The sequence below is a fragment of the Mesoplodon mirus genome (genome assembly GCF_964341445.2).
Source record: "Mesoplodon mirus genome assembly, chromosome: 9".
NCBI lineage: Eukaryota > Metazoa > Chordata > Mammalia > Artiodactyla > Ziphiidae > Mesoplodon > Mesoplodon mirus.
This window is the reverse complement of record NC_138985.1, coordinates 112,291,277-112,313,453: the sequence shown is the minus strand read 5'-3', so window position 1 is coordinate 112,313,453 and position 22,177 is coordinate 112,291,277. Positions and strand designations below refer to the sequence as shown.

Here is a 22,177-nt window from a genome sequence, read left to right as displayed (position 1 = left end):
AACTAAGATCTGTAGAAGTACAGCAACTATCAAGGTCACACAGCCAAGAGTCAGCTGCAGACTGGGATTCACATTAAGGTCTATGGGACCACAGGGCTTCAGTTCTTAACTCCTGTGTCATGATATCAGGCAAGGTACTGGGCATTGAGCTATGTTGTCAACCTAGATTTCTATTTTCTAAATAAATGGAATGCTCTTCTGCATCCCAGCCTATAAAGTTAGAGAGTAACCTTGGGCAGAAGGAATCTGTCTCAGTTTATTATTTTCACAGATGCAGAATGTGACTTCATAAGTCAACCAGAATTCCAAAGGAATACAATCCTGTACAATTTGTTTGGTACAGGTAAATAAGCAAGGTTAGGGCAACAATATCCACAGAAGATGGCCTGACATGTAAACAAAAATGCCTCTGAATATTTCTCAGTTTCTGTTCTATTATTGCTCTGTTTGCCAAACTCCAAAATGCCAATGCTACATAACTACGGGGTATACCAAATTTTTCCTAAAATTGATTTCTGTTATAGAAGGATTGATTTTCTCTAGCCCATATGATTTTCAGAATGATCCTAAAAGATATAAGAAATTATAATTATACAGAAATATAATTTTTCTAAAAAAAAGCACTCAAGCCAATGGGAAAACTAATCCAAAAAAGAGTCATGTCAGGAAAATGTCAAGAAACAGCCAAGTCTACCAAAAACTGCTATGAAAACACACAATGGACCCTTAACAGAGAACATTTAGCTGGTTATAATCTCTATTATGAAAGATTGCTTTATTTTGTTGACATTCTGATATAAAGACTTAGTGAAACACTTTATGTTAAAAATAATAGCTCTGGGCTTCCCTGGTGGTACAGTGGTTGAGAGTCCGCCTGCCGATGCAGGGGACATGGGTTCGTGCCCTGGTCTGGGAGGATCCCACAAGCCGCGGAGCGGCTGGGCCTGTGAGCCATGGCCGCTGGGCCTGTGCGTCGGGAGAGGCCACAACAGTGAGAGGCCTGCGTACCGCAATAAATAAATAAATAAATAAACGCAATAAATTAGCACCACTAAAAATCTGATATTTACAGCTGTAATTTTACCCGAGGCGGTTGTTTTGATGGCACAGGATTGAGAGCGAGCCAGGCTATGCTGGATTCCAGCTCTCCTGGGCACCAGCTATGAGATGACAGAGTTCTCACTGTGAAAGGCGGAGAAGAATGCTTTTTTGCAGGACTGATGTGCTAGGGTGGGCGCACTTGAGACTCATTCAATACATGACGGCAATTATTATTACTATGATTATTTAAAAAATACCCAAAGCAGCTCACTCTTTGTTGGCATCCTCTATGGAGGGAACATCCTCCTCATCGTGAGCACTGAAACCAAGCCTTCAGCACACACCACCTTGTCCTTCGGTTTGTGGCTGGTTTGGCAAACTCTTGTGCCAGGTTCTCAGAACCTACTTCTCTTAAATTCTAACTGATGCAGTAAAATCTTTACACCATGTGTCAAGCACAAAATGCTTTTCAAGTTTTAAGTTTTACACATTTATGTAAGATGAAATGAAATATCCATCATCTACAATAAATTCTACTGTTCCCAGAAGGGGTAGATAAATCTCAAGGCATAATTACACTCCTGCCTGCCGAGACCTTTGAAGATGCATATCTGCTTGAAAAATAATAGAATAATCCCTCCTTAGTGAAAAACGTTTGAGTTTCTATTTGAACTATGCTTTAAAAAAAAAAACCACCTATGGATACTTTGTTTTCACTACGGGGGGTCATCTTCAGTTTCTCGGGGCTTGATTTTTCTAATAGTCTAACGGAAACAATTAATCACATTTGGCTGCATGTCTACATGTATCTTTCATTTATCAAATGAAATTATTTTCCCCATTTTTTTTTCCAAGGATATGCTCATATTCTACCTAAACCTAGTAGAAAACAGACAGCAGCAGTTGTGAAACATAGATGCTGTGATTAATGCTCTCCTATGGAACAATACTTTTTAGTAACTCCTGCTGTTTGTTTAAATTTGCTTAGGAAAATTAGGAGGCCTCCCCGTAAACAGTCACAGGAATTTACACAACATTGCCAGCAGCACAATCCAATTTCTTTGAACATTTCCTGAGCACTTCACCTTTTCGGAAAAAAAGTGAGAGAAACCGTGGAGGGCATGAAGGAGAAGGAAAAGGTGGGAACAAGAACAGGGGCAGGGGTGAGGGCGGAGGGGTTGTAGGTGGGTGGGGGAGGGGAGGAAGGAGGAAGAAGGAGGAAGACGAGGGGAGAGAAAGAAAGAATACAAATGGAAGCAGTAAAAGCCATCCCTGCCACACTCTCCTTGCTCTGCAACTGGTTTTCCCCGTGCCCACTCAACAAACGGCTTCACCAACTTCAATCATGTCTTCACACCTCCGGACGTCAAAGATGAGCTCCTGATAAAGCACCCCACGTTGTGTGTGGCTGTGTCTACCCAGAACTGAAAACTCAGCAAAATCACGCGTGCACTCATGTCTTTCCTCCCCACTCACACTTTTGGGTCCCAAATCTTGCGTTTTTGAGAAACAAGATGAGCTTAGGGGTGCTGCCCTCTCTATTATGTATATAAAACCAGGAACCATCCTGGGAGTCCTAGGTCGAATCACCATGCCCTAGAGGGGCCACAGCTGATTACAAAGTGGGGTGGGGGAAGGGGGAATCTTTCTCTGCAAACCTGGGAACCAGAGCAGGAGATGGTGGAGCTGTTCTAGGAAGGGGGGCTTCACAAATGGGCAAGAAACTGGACTCAAGTGACCCCCTCGGCCCTGGAGGCATCACGGGGGTCCCACAGCGTGGGGACACTTTGCTGTCAAGAAATAATGTGCCTCATTTCCTGCCCTAAGAATTAAGCAACTAGTCAGCTCTCTGCTTTGCGCTTTGTTTTGCAGATTTCACGTTAAAAGAAAATGAAAGAACAATCTTACCCATGAGGAATTTTGCTCAGGACATAATATCCAGTATAGGAGTGTTGATATATCTGAAACAGACAAAAAAAACACACAAGAAACAATAAAACAGGCATTGAGACAATGGTTGTGATTATGATATTTTTCAAATCACCCTGAATCCTAATAAACATCCCTGGACCAAAAGTAGTTAGTCAGGAGACCTGGCGGCCAAATCTTTTATTTACTCAGAAAGTTAATTTGCATACCTTGTTTGTTTTATTTTCACCATTTGCATGTAGTTTACCGGGCAGCCAGAGGCTAGATGTCATCTCCATGACTACCTGGCTTGTGATTAAATCAGGGGCAGAGGCTTCCAGCTCAGCTCAACTAAATGTAGAACAGAACTAACGAGGACACTGCTCACTGGAGGCTGCCCGACAGCCAGCTGGACCCTGAAACTGTAAGACCCACGCACTGCTGTAAACTACGGCCGATTCTACTGTGTATCCTTGGTGAGTACTGAAGCCAAGATAGGTTTAACTGGGCAAACTCCTGCCCCCTTGGACAATCTGATGTGCAGGTCTTAGCTTCACGGAGTGGTCAATAAACTAAGAACTCACTGGAAGGGGAGCATGGCTTTCAAAACTAAGGTAACAACAACAAAACAGCATTTCCAAACTCCTGTAACCCCCAAATCTCAGATGTCCCTCTTAAACCCTTGAACCAGGAGAATACTCCCCAACCCATAAATGCAGTGACTACAATGCGAGCGATACCCCCAAAGAAGGGAGAACGTGGTCTCCATCCTCTCCAGCTTTCTGGACAGAGGCCCTCCCCAGGGTGTGGAAAGTGATGGGTTACCCTGCAGGGTTGAAGTGAGAACCGTACACTTCACTTTCTCTCCTCTACCTGTGGAGCTATGGAGAGTTGGCACCCTGTGTGGGCAAATGTTCAGGGACTAGCATTTTCAAAGTAGCTTTCTACACATAACAGGTGAGGGACATGCAGCTGAGGAAGACAGATCTATTGCAGAGCACGTGTAATATGGATGCATTTGGAACTGATGATGGAAGCGAATCTTCAAAGGAAAAACGGGTAGGATTTGCTAATACCTCTGACCCCCCATCTAGTCTGGGCCCCAAGATTAATTTCTAGGAAATCACAGTGGATCAATTATTTGGAGAAAAATGGCCCAGATATAAAAAATAAAAAACAGCACTTAAGTCCCAATGACCTTTTGCTTCCAGTGATGTCAAGACTCCTGAACCAGACACACGGGGCCTGGGGTGACCTGCTGGATGGCAGGAGATGGACATCTGACTGAGGAATTACTTTAAATACTGGTCTAGGGCTTCCCTGGTGGCGCAGTGGTTGAGAGTCTGCCTGCCGATGCAGGGGACACGGGTTCATGCCCTGGTTTGGGAAGATCCCACATGCCACAGAGTGGCTGGGCCCGTGAGCCATGGCCGCTGAGCCTGCGCGTCCGGAGCCTGTGCTCCACAACGGGAGAGGCCACAACAGTGAGAGGCCCGCGTAACGCAAAAAAAAAAAAAAAAATACTGGTCTAATTATGAAGAAGTAACTCTAAGGAACAAAACCGTGAAGAAAAACTTCACAGAGCTGCCATGGCGATCTGGGTAGGACCAGAGGACCCTAACTGCTGTTTCTGAAGTGCTGCACAGTGATGCTCCCCCAGGAGAAGAAGGAAGGGCCTGTGGACCAGCCCCTGTGTCCTGAGCAGACTGATGCTCAGAGAGCCCCTCAGAGGTCCTTGAGCTTTGACTAAACGTTGCCTCTGTGAGCAGACGCTGGAGCAGAAGCTGGGTGGATCCGTCCCACTTCTCCACGGTTACGGCATCGGGTGCTGTGCTGTATAGTGTTTCTGACCTCTCCTTCCAACCATGTGTCTTTTCATACTATGTGTCTCACTTTATTTTCACAGTAACCCCAGGAAGGCAAAAGATTACCTTTGCTTGTTAAGATAGGAAGCTGAGGTGCAGAAAGGGTAGAGGGGGGTGGAGGAAAGGCAAAGGGGATGGGAGGCGGGGAGGCACAGGGAAGGGGGCAGAGGAGGGAGGGTGGACCCTAATTCCACACCCTTGAGTGCTGGGGGACTTAGTGACTCCAACAAATAGAGTGTGACAGAAGTGATGGTCCTAGGCTTCTGAGAGCGGGTTATAAAAGGTATCGTGGCCACCTCCTAGCTCCCTTTCAGATCACTTGCTCTGGGGGAGGCTGGCCACCATGGTGTGAGGACACTCGAGCAGCCCTGTGAGGAGGTCTAGGTGGTGGGGGGCCGAGCTTCTTCCCCATTCAATCACCAACATCCAGCAAGGAACTCAGGGGCGTGGAAGTGGATTCCTCACCCGCAGTCAAGGCTTCAGATGATGCAGCCCTGGCTGATAACCTCACGAGAGAACGTGAGCCAGAGATGCTCAGATAAGATGGTCCTGAATTCCTGACCCACAGTAACCACGAGATAATAAATGTTGGTTATCTTAAGCCACTAAGTTTTGGATAGTTTCTTACACGGCAATAGGTAAATAACATATCTAGTTTAAATCGAAAGAAGAAAGATAGCTAATAAATCAGATGTGAGTACACTGAGTTACTGGGTTCCCTCCCTAAAAACTTTCAGCGACTTCTAAAACAAATAGACAAATTCCTTATCGAAAGAGTGTCGGTACAGAAGAAGTGAGGGGCTGATGGGGGGGCATTATAGGCAAAAACACTTGGAGGAAGCCTTCGACATTACCGCAGAGAACAGTCCAAAGCCCCGAAGGTGACGGTGGTGGTGTTGCTCGTGTTGAGAGTGGCCAGCATTCTGAAGCACATACCACGTACTAGGTAGCATGCCAACTCCTTAGCATACATGAATTCATTCAGTCTGTATGAGGAAGGTATTAGTATTCCATTTTTAGGATAGGAAAATTGAGTCAAACGCAAGCAAGATTTGGCCTGAGGTCTGTTTCTCTCTAAGCACATATTGGAAATTGCCTGAACAAAGGGTACAGCTCTTAATTCTCAAGTTACAAATCCAAGTTGATTGTTGTCAACTGAAAAATCCAGAATACCAAGAGACATAATAAACATGCAAAGTAAGGACATGTGCTGTCTTTCTTGGTCTTATTTAATCCATCTGGAAAGAGTGATTTCAATTCGTTCTCTGGTTATGACATTCCCAAACCCCTAGACTTACATCTTTGCATACCTCTTTAAATATACCTGCAAATTACCCTGAAATTCAGCTTTGTGACTATCTTCTGAGTGGAAGCAATGAGAAAAAGGAAGACAATTAAAATAACCTTATAAGGGCAATGGTAAGAGAAGATGAGAGAGAACTATCCCTTTACAACTCTCTGTCTGTACTGTCAGGCAAAAAGAAAAAAGAAGGCGTATATGGATGGGAAATGTAATAGAATATTTGGACAACGAAATCACTAATTAGAAAAATTCAAACAGAATGAAAGAGAGTCAAGAAGTAGAGACTGGATCTGCCAACTATGTATGGGACAGAAGCATTCCAGAGTAACCTGTTAATGCAAACGGAAAGCCTTTAACATGAAAGTGCAAATATGACTCAAGTGCTACTCCAAAAAATGGGCAAGTGGGAGGAAGATGCAAGGATTTTCTCATTGCTCTAAGATGAAACAATCAAATACCATTGTTTTCCACAAAATACTCCCTCAACCTGGAGCCAAAAGAACCCCAGGCACAAAGAAAACAACTTTGAAAGAGGACACATTTCAAGAGTTTCATTTGCACGATGCCTTAGCTCAAAACGCATTAACAATAAACTATATCTCACTGAAAGAATTTGTTCCTTGGAGAGATAAAAGACTTTCTTTTTTTTGTGTGTGTGGTCTCTATCTCTTGTATTTATGCTTCTTTCTTTAAAACAGACTCTAAATACTTCTGATCATGGAAAAAAGTACAAAGAGTTGGAAGTTGGTAAGACTGCATTGTTATTTTTCTGTGAGTGGACTTTTAGAAGTTCATGAATATAAGTTACTTCGGTTTCTTCCCACAGCAACAAATTACTCTTGGAAAATGAATGCATGAAAACCTGTTACCCAAAACACCATTCACAAGATGGGAAGACAATTTCAGCAAATTATTTTTTAAAATATATCATGCAACATAGTTGATACTGGCATTCAATAATTGGGAAAAAAGTAACCAGTGAAGGGCTTGTCTTGGGCTAAGGTCATATTTGGTCTGCTTCCAATATTTCTGAAACATCACTCTGCCCACAGCTTTCTTTCTGATCCTCTCCCCTCATCACCCCCTGAGCCACACTTCTGATTTCTCTCTGGTCTTTCCTACCTCAGTCCCATCACGCACACTCACCCAGACTCACTTTACATCTTCTTCCTCTATGAAACCTTCCACTCTTGTAGTTTTAAATTATGATTATCTGAATATTGGTAATTTCACAGATCTATCTCCTCAACTGTAGACCAGTGTACCAGATTCCCCCCTCGATATCTCTATCTTATGTCTCACAGGCACCCCAAACTCAATATTCTCCAAGTTATCTCTTATCTACCCTTAAAACCTAGCTCTCCTTTGATACTTCCTATCCCCGTGGGTGGCTCCCTCATCCCCTCAGTAATCTGAGCTGAAAACCTAGTTTTTCCTGACTCCATTCTTTGCCTCCTTCCTCCTCTGGCTCAATTCAATCTATCTCCAAATTGTGCCAAATTAACTTCTTAAGTCTTTCTCAGATCCACCACCCACTCCTCATCCCTATGGCAAGCACCTTCCTTCAGACCTCCCCCCATCCTTCCTCTCCAGGACTAACCTCTGAGATCTTGACCCCATCCCCTCCTGATACCTGTTGAACTTTATCAACTCCTCTACCACGAATTACGTGCCTTATATTTTCCATCACTCCCTCTCCTTGTTCCTTCTCCCGAATCTGTAGAATTCAAATCTCCCACATTAAAAAATCCTTGGGCGTTCCCCCCGCCACCCCTCCGACTCCTTCTTCTTTTAAACTATCATGGCACTTCATAAGAGAAGTCTACACTGCTTCACTTTTTATCACTTTGAACCCACTGCATTATCCTCCCGACGTCCTCAAAGTGCCACCTCCAAGCGGATGTCCCGCTGCCGTACATATGGTATCTTCCTGATTTCCAGCCCGCTCGCTCTCTCTGTGGTACGTGATAAAGGTGATAGGAATCCTTCTCCCTTCGTCATTCCATGGCAGGTCACTGCTTTCAATCTCCTCTTGCCTTCCTCCTTCCAGCCTCTTTGCCTTTCCTTTCTGCTGTGTAGACCCCTTGAATGGATGCAGGCACCAACCTGCCACTCTTGGGGGTTTCCCTTGTTGGTCTACACCCTTGGTCTGGAAGAGCACATTCATTTCTGCTTTCTTGTGAGGTTTCTTACTGAATTCATATTTTTATGCTTGATCCATCTTCTGAGTTCTAGACTCATATTTTCAGCTTGTGTTGGGCTTTTCAGCTTGTGTTGGGCCTTTCAGCATAGATGCTTTTACCCAGAACTTTTACACCACGTTCAATATTTTGAAAACCAAATAAACTCTTTTCCTCCTAAATAATCTTCTTTGATGTTCTTCCACTTACCCGGTCTCTCGGTAGAAACATACTGGAATTAGCTCCAACCATTTCTATCCTTCGTTTCCTTACTGTCCATGTACAAGTGGTTTCCGAATTTCACTGGACGTTGTAACTTTGGAATGAACCTTAAGTTCAGAGCACATTTTCCACCCCCAGTAACACTGCCCTAGTTTGGGATGCCTAAGTGGCCCCAGTGACCTTCCAGCTGCCCCGCCAGGGCTCCTCCCCTCCTTCCCAAGGCCTCGGCAAGTCCCTGCTTCACAGCGAGTCGGGAGCAGTGTGGTGGGTGTGGCGGTTCGGGACAGGTCTGGAGTAGGACACACCTACTCCTGTGGACCCACTACTATTATTATACAGTTTTAGAGGAAGACACAGGATCAGTTCTCAGCCTGCTGATCGCCCGAGGGGTGAACTCAGGAAAATTAGTTAACCTCTGAGCCTGAGTGTTAGAGCTGTATTTGTTCAGGAAATTTAAACCATGAGAAAGGAACCAAGAATGCTCTTGTTTAAATTTTAAGAATTATACGATCTAGTGACTAGCATTGTGCAGAATCCATGAAACTCTTTTTTTCTCTACTCTTTTGGGCTGTAAGAAAACAGGAATTCCTCTGAGAATGCAGAGTTGGAGCTAACCTATTTCAAGGGCTGGGAGAGGTAGGAAAACAACTGAGATTTTGCCCTGGGTGCCTGGTCAGCATAATCTCTCTATTCTTTAGTGCTCCAATAACGAGATGGATGGTCCCCTGAGGTGGTAAGCCCCCCAGCACTGACAGAATTCAAGCAGAGGCTGGACAGCCGCTGTGAGGAGCGCTCTAGAATGGGTGTGAAACGGAGCAGGACCCTATGGTCCCTGCCCCCCCGTGTCCACCGCCTGCCTTTCGTCTGTGGAAACACTTTAGCCAAAGAATAAGTTTAATCAGAGAAATGAGAAAATGCAGAAACAACAGAAAAAAGTCAAAAGAGATCAAATCATAATAGTCAGTAAGCAAAGTCAAGGACCTTTAGTTCCTCCTCAAGGGCTACAGGTAATATTCTGAGCCCTGTCCTGTGAGCTGTCTTACAGATACTGAAACCCACCAGGTGGGAGAAGTTAACTACACGATGACCAGACGTAGCCACGACATAAGCTGCCACAATTCTGAGACCTGGCCTCAAGGAAATGGGAACACACCGACCCTGGAACTGAAGACTAGCTGTACTTAGAACAATCAAGGTGACGCTGGTCAGAGCACCGCAGGCCACCTCAATATGATGGTTAGAGCTGACTGTGCTGCAGCTGCATGTAGCCCCCTCCCTCGGCCTATAAAAGCTCTTGCCCCTGCCTGTCAGTGGTGAGGGGGGGAGCTGGCCTTTGGACAGAAGTCCGCCCTCTCCCCCACCCCCGTGCTGGCTGTCGGCCTCCAAACTAAAGCAAACTTCCCTCTCCACCAACCTGGCCTCTTTAATGGCTTTTGAGCGGTGAGCAGCCGGACCCCACTTTCGGTTACAGGTGTGACCATCCCGAAGCAGATGCGCCAGGGCACATGCCTATCCCTTTCCTATTTGATCCTATATTCTATTTATAGAGGAAATTAAACATATCAGAGGGTGCAGATGAGCTCAGAGTAAGATCCTCCCAAGCTAGGATCAAGGGCACATGGATGGAATAGGTGGTTAAAGAAAGAAGATATGGTAACGTGATGTGAATAGAGGTTAAAAGTACTGGCAAATTTTAACACAGGAAAAAGATCGATTGGGCAGGGAAAGAAAGTGAGATTTGGAAACCGAACGGTTAAAAATAAGAAGAAAAATTATCTGCATGAGATGCACGCTGATGAGTGAAAAAACCAGAAACCTGAAGGGAAAAAATAAAAACTCTAAAAGAAGTTGGAAAATGTGAGATTTCTTGGCTTTAAAATTGGAGAAAATAAAGTGTTTACCCAGAGGGTCTATCTCCTCACAGTTTTAAAAGTTCTATTTCCCAAAGAGAAGGAAATTCCACTAGGTTCTAGCTGGCAATACCCAGCTCTACTGAGAATTAACACACAGCCAGTCCCCCAGGAGAAAGCGAGCAATCTGCCTCCCAAACCCAAGCCAAGGTTTCATGGACCATGACAGATGCTTCATGAGAGTCATGCACTGTTCGTGTTCCTTTTGTAACATTTTGTAAATGTTCCCTCAAAACCTTTTTGAAAACAGCTTTACGGAGGAATAATTGATACATCAAATACTGCCCATATGTGATGTGTACAAGATGATGGGTTTGGACACATGTGACACCTGTGGTGGCATCCTTACCATCAGGGCAACAGATGCACCAACACCTTCCAGAGTTGCCCTGTATCCCTGACAACCTTTCAGGAAGGTGATGAAGATCAAACAATTAAGCCTGAAGCCCTGGTGCCCCGTCAGTTAATGTGGGGAGAAGTGAGGTGAGCAAATATACCCTCTATTTTTTCAAAAATACGTCATGAATCGTCACATTCACCTGGTGCATTCCTAAGTCTTGGTCTTGACACATTCTTCTGAACAACCTGCACTCCTGCTTCCATCCATGGTCATGATCCACGATCATGGAGCAGCTGCCGTGCTTCCGAGAAGCTCTCAAAGACCTGTCTGTGGAATGGCTAATGACCCGGTGGGCCTTCAGGATCTGCCAAAGGCTCCCCTGACTATTCCATCCAGGTCCCTCTTTGAATAATTGAAACAACTGAGCACATCTGCAGTATGTGATGAGACAGGAGCTAAGCAGCTCGTAGGGTCTTTCTGGGAAGAAACGATGAGTATCTTGTCCAGAAACCCTCTCCCTTAACATTTGGAGAAATGGGCCCAGCTCAGAGTGCTTCTTTTTTTGAGGAGTGAGACCAATGGGTCAAAATACTCTAGAGAAGATGCCCAGGTTGGCTGGAGTCTGGAAAGAAAGCCACCTGAGAGACACCCGGAGGCGGTCCGCCCGGAAGAGAGAAGATGAAGGGGAGCTGGAGGGTTGTCCTTAGAGTTTTAAGGGCCTTTGTGAGTCAGTGTGAGCAAGCCCGTCCTCATTTACTACAAGAGGGAGGATAATGTTGACAAGTGCGCATGACAGGGAAAGCGATTTCAGCCCAACGATGCTAACTTCTGGTGATGAAAGCTATCCAACACTAACAAGTCTTCCTGGCCCCATTACTGAAAGTATGGAGGCTGAATTTGCTGGGGCGTCCAGGCGAATGCAGCGAGTGGTGATGTTGAACCTGGTGACCCTAAACTTCTTCCCCATTCAGAGAACCCCTCAAGTCCCATTGGAGACCTCGCCCCCTGCCCTCCCCGTCTCTGCTCTGGCTGGTGCTTACGTTTAACTGAGTCTCAGTGTAGGTGCTGAAGCCTGGATCTGGGAGCTCAAGCCTTAGCATGTCCCATCTGACAAGCTCCTGACTGTGACAGAGTCCCACATCAGAACCCACACTGCTTCCTTTCCAACATTCTGGAGAAATCTCATCTCCTGGCAGATTCAAGTCTCTGCTTGATTTTTAATCTCCTGTTCCATTCACGTCTTCTATTGGGCTCCACCCCCAATGACCCAGCATCTTGCCCAAATATCTGACCTCCTGCCTGGTCTCTGTGAATTTCAAGTCCTGATGTTGATGCTGATGGTGATGGGAAGTTTCCTGAAGGCACTGGTCCTTCCAGAGAAGCTGCTCCTTTTGTCAGCACAGGGTCACAATCACCCCTGGGTTCTAATGACTGCATCTGGTACATATTTCCTCACCCTTTGCCAACTTATTTGATATCATTTAGTGAAGTCAAAGGTCTTGCTGTAATAATTTAAAAAGAAAATTTCTCTAGAGGGCCCCAAATAACTAGAAACAAATTGAAACATTTAGTAAAAGAAAAAAAAAAAGATGTTTAGCTCCTATGATGTAACATAAATGTTAGGAAATGACTCCATATAAACAAAATGTCCTTTGTTTTCCCCTTGGCTGCATATGCCGTTCCTTCCTCATGATCTGGAACTCACAGTTCAGGGTAAAAATCTAGCAGGTGTAAAACAGAGCAGACATAGGGTTGCCAGTTTCAAACTACAAAAGTAATTAGATTACTCTTTTATAGCCTATTCTTCTACTTATGTTTAGACTTTCTTCAATCAAATATCAGACTTTATGCAAGAATGCAAATTTCTTAAAATACTTGAGGGTGCTGTCAATTTAGGTATGATTTGTTAATCCTGTGAGTATGAATTTTGTTCTTGTAACCAATATTACATTTTCAGGTGCATATATCTCACCTAATAAACTAGGAAGGAAAAAATTTCATAAACTCCATAAGCTTTAGCACTGGAATGGAACAATTTCAGAGGATAATGGTTGTTATTTTTAGTGCAGGGATTATTTCAAAATACCAGACACATACAAGTAAAAAAGAGTTTACTATAATTTGTGAAGCAACTTTTTATGTATTTTTACATGCTTTTATTACTAGAAACTTATTATTACATTTACAGTGCTCTAAGGGTGTGTTCCCATGTAGGGACAGTAATGCTTTTAGCTATTGTAGCTATTCTGGGATCATTGTCAAGCTTTATAGGTTGCTTCTTCCAGAGTTTTTCAGGGTGAATCAAAGTAGTCTTTAAAATCTGTGGCCTGACACATTGTGTATATTAGCCCTGTCAATATTGTGTGTTGATCTGAATCCTACCTAAATTGAAAGTGCTGAATTCCCAAACTTTAGAAGAAATCAGAGCTATCTAAACTCGATTTTCTATAATCTCTAGAAAACGCATAGTGTTTTTTTTTTCTCTCTCTGAAAGTCATTTCTTCAGCTCATTTTCCTTCCAGTATCTGTTAACGAGCTTTCTATGCCTGGCTGATTTTGAGCAAGTTAAAAATCTTATTGGGTATAAAAAAACTCACGTCCCTTGGACTTTTATCCCTGTAATGTGGAAGCATGGCACTTCAAATGTGAAAGTACCCATGAATAATTGAGAATTTACAGAGCAATGGAAAATAAGACCCTTTAAATATAAAAACAACTTGAGCAAATTAAAGCCTTACCAACACCAAAAAAAAAAAAAAAAAAGTAATTAAAAGCCCTTAGGATTCAGTATTTGTATCTCAACTCCTCTCCTCCTGGAAGCACTGGTCTTCCACCAAACTTTCTAAATTTAAGAGAGTAGAGATGGTGGTTTCCTCTTGAACCTGCAGTCTCTTCAAATGTCTAGTTCTGCTCTGCGTACCACACCCACCCCTAATACTCCCTAATTCATTCTTTTGCGAACAATCCCCATTCATCTAACTTCTTTTTTTTTTTTTTTTTTTTTGTGGTACACAGGCCTCTCACTGTTGTGGCCTCTCCCATTGCGCAGCACAGGCTCCGGACGCACAGGCTCAGCGGCCATGGCTTACGGGCCCAGCTGCTCCGCGGCATGTGGGATCCTCCCGGACCGGGGCACGAACCCGTGTCCCCTGCATCGGCAGGTGGACTGTCAACCACTGCGCCACCAGGGAAGCCCCCATCTAACTTCTTAGTAGAGAATGTTTCTTTCATCCTCTGTGCCTTTCACACTCAATGCTCTCCAGAAATCACTATGAGAACATCTGAGGATAAAAACAACATGGTTAAAAATGAGGATGCATCTAAATCAATATCTTAAGTGTCAGAGATGAACAGTAAAACTTTCAGCTGTGATTCGGATCGTGTTTCCAAATATCCACTTCAAGAGCATCTCTGACATCCAGAAATAGCTGAGTAATTTCTTTTTAATCATTTCCTGTGTCTTCACTTGGACATTTCAATTCAAAAAGCATGTCCATGTGTCTTACGCTCATCTTCTGGAGACAAATGAAATCAGTCATAGGGTTGCTAGGAAGAAATTCAAAGGAAGTGATCCATGAGGCTCTCCTTCCAAACTGATTTTCAGGGACACACACCAGCGCGCCCCAACTTCCTCCCGGGCTCTGTCACTCCCTGTCCTCCGCGTGGCCGGCCACTAAGAAACGATGCTCGATTTCCATACTCTTCCTGGCAGCCAACTTCCCTCCCTCACTGCCCCCTCTGTTCTATTGTTTTACCAGGCCTTTCTGCTGACTCATTCCTGATTTTGCTTGAGAACACAACATTTTCTTTTTCCTTGCTCTCTTTTCTGTCTCTTCTCACCGGCACATACTGCCTGTAGGATCAGCCTTCTGGAGAGGCAAGATAAAAATAAATAAAAATTCCTTACATCATGGAGACCTTTAGAATTTACAAACCACTTTTTTTCTGTATCCTTTGACTTGACCCTCACACCACCTGGTCCTGTGGCTGGAGTATCAATAGCTCCTCCTCGATTCTCTTTGTTTTGTTTTGTTTTGTTTGTGGTACGTGGGCCTCTCACTGTTGTGGCCTCTCCCATTGCGGAGCACAGGCTCCAGACGCGCAGGCTCAGCTGCCATGGCTCACGGGCCCAGCCGCTCCGCGGCATGTGGGATCCTCCCGGTCCGGGGCACGAACCCGTGTCCCCTGCGTCGGCAGGCGGACTCTCAACCACTGCACCACCAGGGAAGCCCTCGATTCTCTTTTAAATTAAGAAACGGAGGCTCAGAGATGCAAACTGATTGGTCCAAGGTCACATACTGTCACAAGAACAGACGCGGGAGGTCAATGTCTTTTTACGTGTGGCTTGACCTTGTTCTCACTATAACACCCTGTCAAGAAAGCTTCTCCCACCCTCAATCACCTCCTCTTTACCAGCCGTAAAGGCTACTGATAGACCCATTTTCAAGAGAACAATATTAAGAAGAAAGTAACCGTGAGAAGATGAACGCCAGAGCCATAATTAGCTCTCCCACTGCACAAGACCAGCTATCAGCCAATGGAAGTCAAGGCCTCGGGGAACAGCACAGAATTCCAGTGATCCCAGGGGCCAGAGTGAGACATGGAGAGCAAGGAGGACATGGAGGGGGTGACACGGGGGAAAGTTGCTCACTTTCAGCTACACAGGGCTGGGCTTCTGCACCACCTCCTTTGCACAGCAGTTCACCGGCTTCTCTGTAGCCTCTCCTGAGCCCTGTCCCTTGTGACACTGAAGGCCAAGTGCACTGGACTCACTTCAAAGGACAGAAAAGGAAGACAGTGCGTGAACACCTGGTTCTCTCCTCTGGTAAACGGGCATTGATGGATGGAGGACCCACTGGCCCTTAATCAGCACAATATAAAGACCGACAGCGGCACGTCCCTCCTTGATAAGAAGGTGCACTGGAAACACCTACGTGTTCCCAGGCCCCGGCTACGTCTGCACCAGGCCTCCAGCGAAGGCCCGGGTGAGAAGTCCTGTCACTTCCTCTCCTCCCCCTGCTCCTTCCCCTGCTTCTGCTTTTTTTTTTTCTTTACATCTCTGTGTTTGTGTATCATAGGATGCTACACAGCAGGTAGACTGATTTTTGGCAAGTCAGTCTCCCCCCACCGACGCTCACATCACAATTCCAGTCCCCGTTTTCATCACCTGCTCACTGTCTCCGCGTGAATACTCTGCCCTGCTTATCCACGTCTAAGGCGACTACCTTCTCCTCTCACAGCCTCCCGACCTCCCATTCACGTGCAGCAGGAACCCTCCTGTGCTCACACGCAGGAGTGGGGTTTGGACCCGGGTCTGACCTCTCACCAGACTGGTCGTTTGGGTACCTTTCTTTCTTTCAGTGTCTTTCCTCCGGATCCCCCTGGACCCGGTACAGGCCCCCGTCCCTCAGGAACTTTCTAAGATGTTGCTCTCTGCCCAACACATCCTGATATAACACTTCCTTCACCTTCACTTGAACTTCAGCAAGTTCCCCCTGCCTCCCTCTTGAGCTCCCTTCTCAGAGACTCTCTGAGAGTCTCTGACATCGAAGCGACCTGGGCAGCGTGTTGGCGAGACCCCTCCCCCCCATCCCACAGGCATTAGCATCAGTCAGCTGGTGCCAGATGAGAAGCAAGGGCTGGGGCTTTGCTGCACATGGCCACAGAGCCACGGCTCCTCGAAGACAAGACCAGGGCACAGTGGTCCAGGAGAGAGTCTTAGCGCCGCCTGGAACGGAGCACCGGGGACAAGTGGACGGGTCCCCAGGACTGCGTGCTCCCAGTCATACCCGACTGAGGGTTTCCTACAGCTGCCAGCTGCCCTTCCAGATCAGAAACCCAGCGTCCTGCACCCAAGGCTGATGCAGCTACACACTGAGGGTTCTTAATCCACAGAGTCCCTTAAAACAAATCCTTCGTGGGCACGATAGACAGTAAATTAGGATACAAGTGACCTGAGAAGATTCTGGAATCCAACGGGTAGAAATCACTGAGAGTGACCTGTCGCCCAGCTGCCCCAGTAGACACACCGTCTGCACTGCCACGCTTTGTGTAACACTTCATACTCCCTGCGGTATGACTTCCTTGTAGCTTGTTCTCTCATTTTCATGAACATTTTTGAAGGTTTTGTTCTCATCCACGTGACTATGTTTGCCATGCACGTTGTGCTAGGTTTTGTGGGAGGTCATGTCTGTGCTTCCCCCTTTCTCCTCCACCTCTGAGACAGCTCATGTTTCCCTTTCTTGAGTTTCTTGAGAACCCCCCATTCTCAGGCTCTCCTTTGCTTATTCTCAGAGGCCTTTCCTTACACTTTTCAGCAGTAAAAGAGATCCTCAACGCCCCTGAGACAGGTAGCTCCCTGGGTGACATGGACACTAATGATAGGAAGAGAAGGGGATTCTGGCAGAGGCTAGCTTTCCTGCTCTGATTCCAGCTTGTTTTCTGTCCCCTTGGCTGCCTCCTTCTGGAAGAATCAACCCGGGTGAGCAAAGGGCTGGGACTTGTACCACAGCCCTGGGAGTGATTTCAGAGGCTCCAGTGGGTCTGGTTTGACTGGACACCATACACGCACACTGAGGGGTAATCAGGTACCACCAGGGTCCTGCCTATGTGTCCAGAATAGCGAAATCTGGCACCTGTGATTATCATCATAACCAGCCTCTCCGATGTCTTCTTGATCTGGAATTACCAAATATAATGCCACTGTTACTATATAATGTGCCCAGAGAAAGTGGAGTGATCAATAATTATGTTGGGAAAACAGGCACAAATTGTTTGTCTGGAACCACCCATTCCAGACAAACCAAGGTATATGGTTTCCCTCGTTATCGCTGCTATGTGAGCAATCCTACCACAGCCAGAATAAGAAATTATTTTCTCAGTTTAACTAGGGGCAGGCACTTGTAAAAAGAAATTCAACAAAGACCTGGTAAACGAGTCTAAAAACAGACACACTAAGCGTGGGGTGGGGTACTGTGTTGAGCACGTCTCCAAGAAGGACTCACAAAGCACGAGGCTGTGGAGGCGCCATCTTCGCACAGGTCAGCTCCTTACACCACGTGGCACCTGCCTCTTTCCCAAGCCTCGAGGCAGACGTCCCACGCCAGAGTTGGACGGCACTGTTTGCTGGCAGGTGTTACATGTCCAGCTTGAGGTGAGTGGAGAGGGCACTGGGGCTGAGAGGGGTCGTGGCTGGTAGCTGAATAGTGAACACAGGGCAGGAGGAGAAAACCTGGGGACAAGAGGCTGGAAGGACCATCTTTCTTCAAGTCAGAAGAGGTAACTTAAAGGTTTAGAAAGCACATACTGAAGCAAATGTAGAAAAAGCCCTGTAATCAACTGGTTACACATACGTAGGGTTATACCAACCTCGGAGGGGATTATTAATACATACTATGAACATTACAGACACATATTATAGACACATTCTCAGCAGTCTCCCAAATCATTGTCATAGTCTCTAGGATATAACATCCCAGGTTAGGAGGAAAAGTAGATGGAATCAAAAAAAAAAAATTCAGGTCCAGAGTTGACTATCATTGAGACAAAAAGAACCCTTGAAAATAGGGAGGGGGGCAGGGGACGAGGGAGTAGCTGGGGTGGTGTTTCAATTTTCATTCAACTATGAATGTCCCTAGAAATCTCAGTCTTAAAAGATTTCAAAATGTAGGGCATCCTAAAGAAAATCATAGGTGATCTTAAAATGGCATTTAGTTGATTTAACGTGAGTTGTTTGTCTTCGGGGATGGGGAGGAATCCACTGAAATGATATAGGAAAGTACTGTCTGCAGGTGAGGACAAAACTGTGCCATGAGGTCAGGGACCTCAGTACACAAAAATGGAGAAGGGTGTTCTCTCTGATCGCTGATGGGACAAGAATAATTGCTTGGAGAGGAGGTTCCGTGGGCAGCATCAAAAGAAGAAAAACTCATTCAGAGTTAGTGCATCCTTGAAACTACCCTCGTAATTCAGAGGGAAAAACTGCAGCCTGCTTGCGTCATTACCATCATCCGGCACCTCCCCTCCTAACTGGCAATTCTGTGTGTAGTGAAATTTTGTGTTCTGCACAAGATGGCTCTAAATATATCCTCTGGTTTGACAATTCCAAAGATGTGTGAGGAATCACGGGATGTTCTGCCTTTGATACGAGTTTTAAACCAGGGTTAGAAGCAAAGGAGGTGGCATTTTAATGTACGGCATTCAGATGCTGCACGGTTATGATGAGACCGACATCAAAAAGTGACCAGTCGATACTGACTATACATTTGCCATATGCTCAAGGTCCTCTAATGAGCATTTAAGGAAGAATCCTTCCCTATTTGGACTGGGTTGCTGAGTTCTGTATTGCTGTTCCCTGAACTAAAAATACTGACGCTAACTAGCTTGCACGGCTCTTCAGGACTCGCCAGATGGCAACTCAAGGCTGTTCTCAGAGCTCAGTGCTGTAGCAGAGCTTTTCAAAGTGTGGTCCACAGACCACCTACTTTTGTCAGAATCATCTAGCGTGCTTGCTAAAAATGCAGATTCCTGGGTCCACCCCATATTTGCTGCATCCGAGTCTTTGGGGCTTTGAATCTGCCTTTTGACAAAACCAACCAAATACTTTAACAAGTGTTCCCGGGCGAGGACACCAACGTTTGAGAACCTCTGTCCAAGGCATTTGGTTTGCAAACCTGGCACCACGTAGTGTTACTGGGGACCTTTTAAAAAGTACTGATGCTCAACCCCAGCACCAGAGAACCTGATTTACTACATTACTGTCAGGTGACACTAATGTGCAAACAGGTCCACATGACCCGTTCCTCCAAGTACACCTCTGGATGTTACTGTACATCCACACATCGACACCCGAACACGCACCAACAGAAGACTGAGCCCTGGTCCACATGGGCTCCTTCACTGAAGGTTCTCAGGGCTCTTTCAAGAGTTTCCTCTGTCCGCAGTGCTATAAACTGCTGACTCCCCTCACCAACCTCAAATCCGAATCTTCCCTCTCAGCCAGTGTGGCTCAGGGTTTCCACCTGCATATTCACAGGTCACTGGCGGCAGGTGAGGTACTGAGCAAACATTCTTTCCATCACCCCAGGTCTCCGTTTTCCTATATAATCAAAGGGTAAAGGCAGCACCTCAAACTTGGATTTCACTGAAATTATTGCATAGCGCAAAGCAGGGATAGGTGACAGCATTAGGCTGAGGCTGATCTGCAGATACTAGTAAACAGGTGGTGGATGATATATTTGGGATCATGAACACGGAGTCAAATGCCCCGGCAATGAGAAACACTGGGGCGATGATGGACAGCACTGACCAGGGACAGCCTCTCGGCTGCATCACTCATAGCTGTACAAACACACATTCTCTAGCCTCGGTTTCCTCATCTATGAAATGGGCATGACAACCGTACTTAATCACGTGACTGAAGTTAAAACGAAATAGTATATCTGAAGCATTTTTAGGGACAGGGCTGTGCTGGGTTCTCAGGACACCAGGTCAGCATGGAAATTGCCCCCATCGGGGAGTCTGAGGCCAAGCTTCAGCCTTGCCTTTAAGTGATAGCATGGCTCTGAGCACATCATAAACTCTGGGTTTTGGTTTCCACGTCAGCAAACTGTAGAGGTTCTGTAAAAATATTATGAGAACCAGACTAGCCTGATGGCTAGAGCTCCTTTCTGTATTACGATTTTCTAAAGGAATCAGTGGTGTAACAATATAAAGGGGAGAACTGTGCATGAGAAGGAAACCCTATGAGTCCACAGGAAGGACAGATAATTCAGGTTCCTGCACAGAGGCTGGTCTCCCACAGACCTCGGGCCGAATATCTGCATTCAGCCCCTCAAGGAAGCCTTTTCTCATCCCCAAGAATCTCTGCTGAGTGCCCTCAGGGAGGGGAAGGGCACCCCACCCTGCGAAAGCCCATTGGGGCCAAATGAACAGTGCTGGCCTTTGATCTGCAAGAAAAGTGACTGTGCTATTTCCCACGGGATATAGTTCCAGAACAATCGAGGCTGGAAACTTCTAGCAGCTTTCCTACAGCCACATGGGGGAAAGAGCCAGAGAGCGCAGCCAGCACCAAGTCCAGAAACAAAAAGGGAGAAGCCGAGTCCTGCTCACGTCACCTGAGTCCTGCAGCTCCCATGGACGCCTTTCCTCCGGTCAGTGTGTCCTTCCCTCCCCTTCCTGACTTAAGCCACCTGGGGCCAAGTTTTCTTTCTCATGGAAAAAACCAGCATGACCTGTGCCGATTACCTGAAGAGCCTTTGTGTTCCTCCTTTTCAAGCACCTAAACTTCCTCTGTTTCCCCAAACTGTCTTCCACTAGCCTGGACTCCAGGGCTCCTCTTCAGCCTCCTGACCGAGGACAATCACTGTTTCCTGAGAGCTGCCTGCGGGGTGAGCCTTCCCTTTTTTATACACTAATAAATACTCCAGAAACCAAAACCCTTCATGTTTATTCCTTTACTTCTCTGCTGATAACACTGGCAGGTGGTGTGGGGTGGTGAAGGCCGCTGCTACCCGCACAGACGGTTGGGCCCGAAGCCTGGTTTCAGTGTTGGTCAGCAGGTTTGACCTCAAAGGACCCACTCTTACTGACCACCTGATACAACACAGCTCCACAGTCAGATCGTATGAGCCTGAAGGCTCCTGGCTATTCATCGGATGGAGATGGTAGTAGGATGGGAATACCAGACCCCACAATTCCAGGGTCCTTGGCCACATTGGCAATAACTACGAACAACACATTGTGTGTATCCCCAAGAAAATGCCTGTTTCCCGCGTGGGGTGGAGTGAGGTCCATGTGGGAGTAAAGACCTTGCCTCCCACCCCTCTGTCCTCACAGCTGGGTTTGTTATCTGTTCCAAATACAAAGTGCTGGGTCCTCCTACAAATCCCCAGGCGGGGTCAGTGGGCACTTCGCGTCATGGGCTAAGTCAGTGAGTCTCCTTCAAAACCAGACCAAACGCGTTCTATCAGAGATACATCAACATGCAGTGGACACATAATGTGTGTTTGATATTGGCGGTGATGCTGTGACATCAGCAGATACTCGGAGACACTTCTGAAGACTAGTCCATGACCTCCAACTTGCAGCTGGGTTTTCTTCTTGGCTAAAAGTTATAGATTTTTAACTCGATGAAATAATATTCTTCAGAAGATAAGATTAGGGAATTTATGTGTTTGCTTCCTTCTAACGAGATGGGATCTTTAATCTAGTGTCCATTCCAGAGTGTTTTCTGTTGCTATGGTTACCTCAGGTGAACAACTACTGCTCCTCAGGTACCTGGAGATCGACTTTTATCTGTTTGAGCTTATTTTCTCCTCCTGTTTGAATTTACTCTGTTTACTTAGTTGAATGAGTTCTAGATCAAAGAACCGTCTTATGTTTGGAGGGAGTGGCTCTGGTGCCCTCCT

At 45.9% G+C, this 22,177-nt stretch overlaps 1 protein-coding gene across 5 annotated transcripts in view; it reads right to left on the bottom strand.

Annotated features, from left to right (window-relative positions):
* Positions 1–22,177, bottom strand: part of DPP6 (dipeptidyl peptidase like 6) — a gene marked incomplete at both ends in the record, with an annotated part of 1,078,039 nt that overhangs the window by 247,899 nt on the left and 807,963 nt on the right. For 4 of the 5 annotated variants that reach the window (XM_082632824.1, XM_082632826.1, XM_082632823.1 and 1 more), the window contains one exon: positions 2,950–3,002. The exons of the other annotated variant lie outside the window; for it this stretch is intronic. In XM_082632824.1, coding sequence (XP_082488950.1) covers positions 2,950–3,002 — 53 coding nt within the window. The remainder of the gene's footprint in view (positions 1–2,949; positions 3,003–22,177) is intronic. 5 annotated transcript variants of the gene reach the window in all.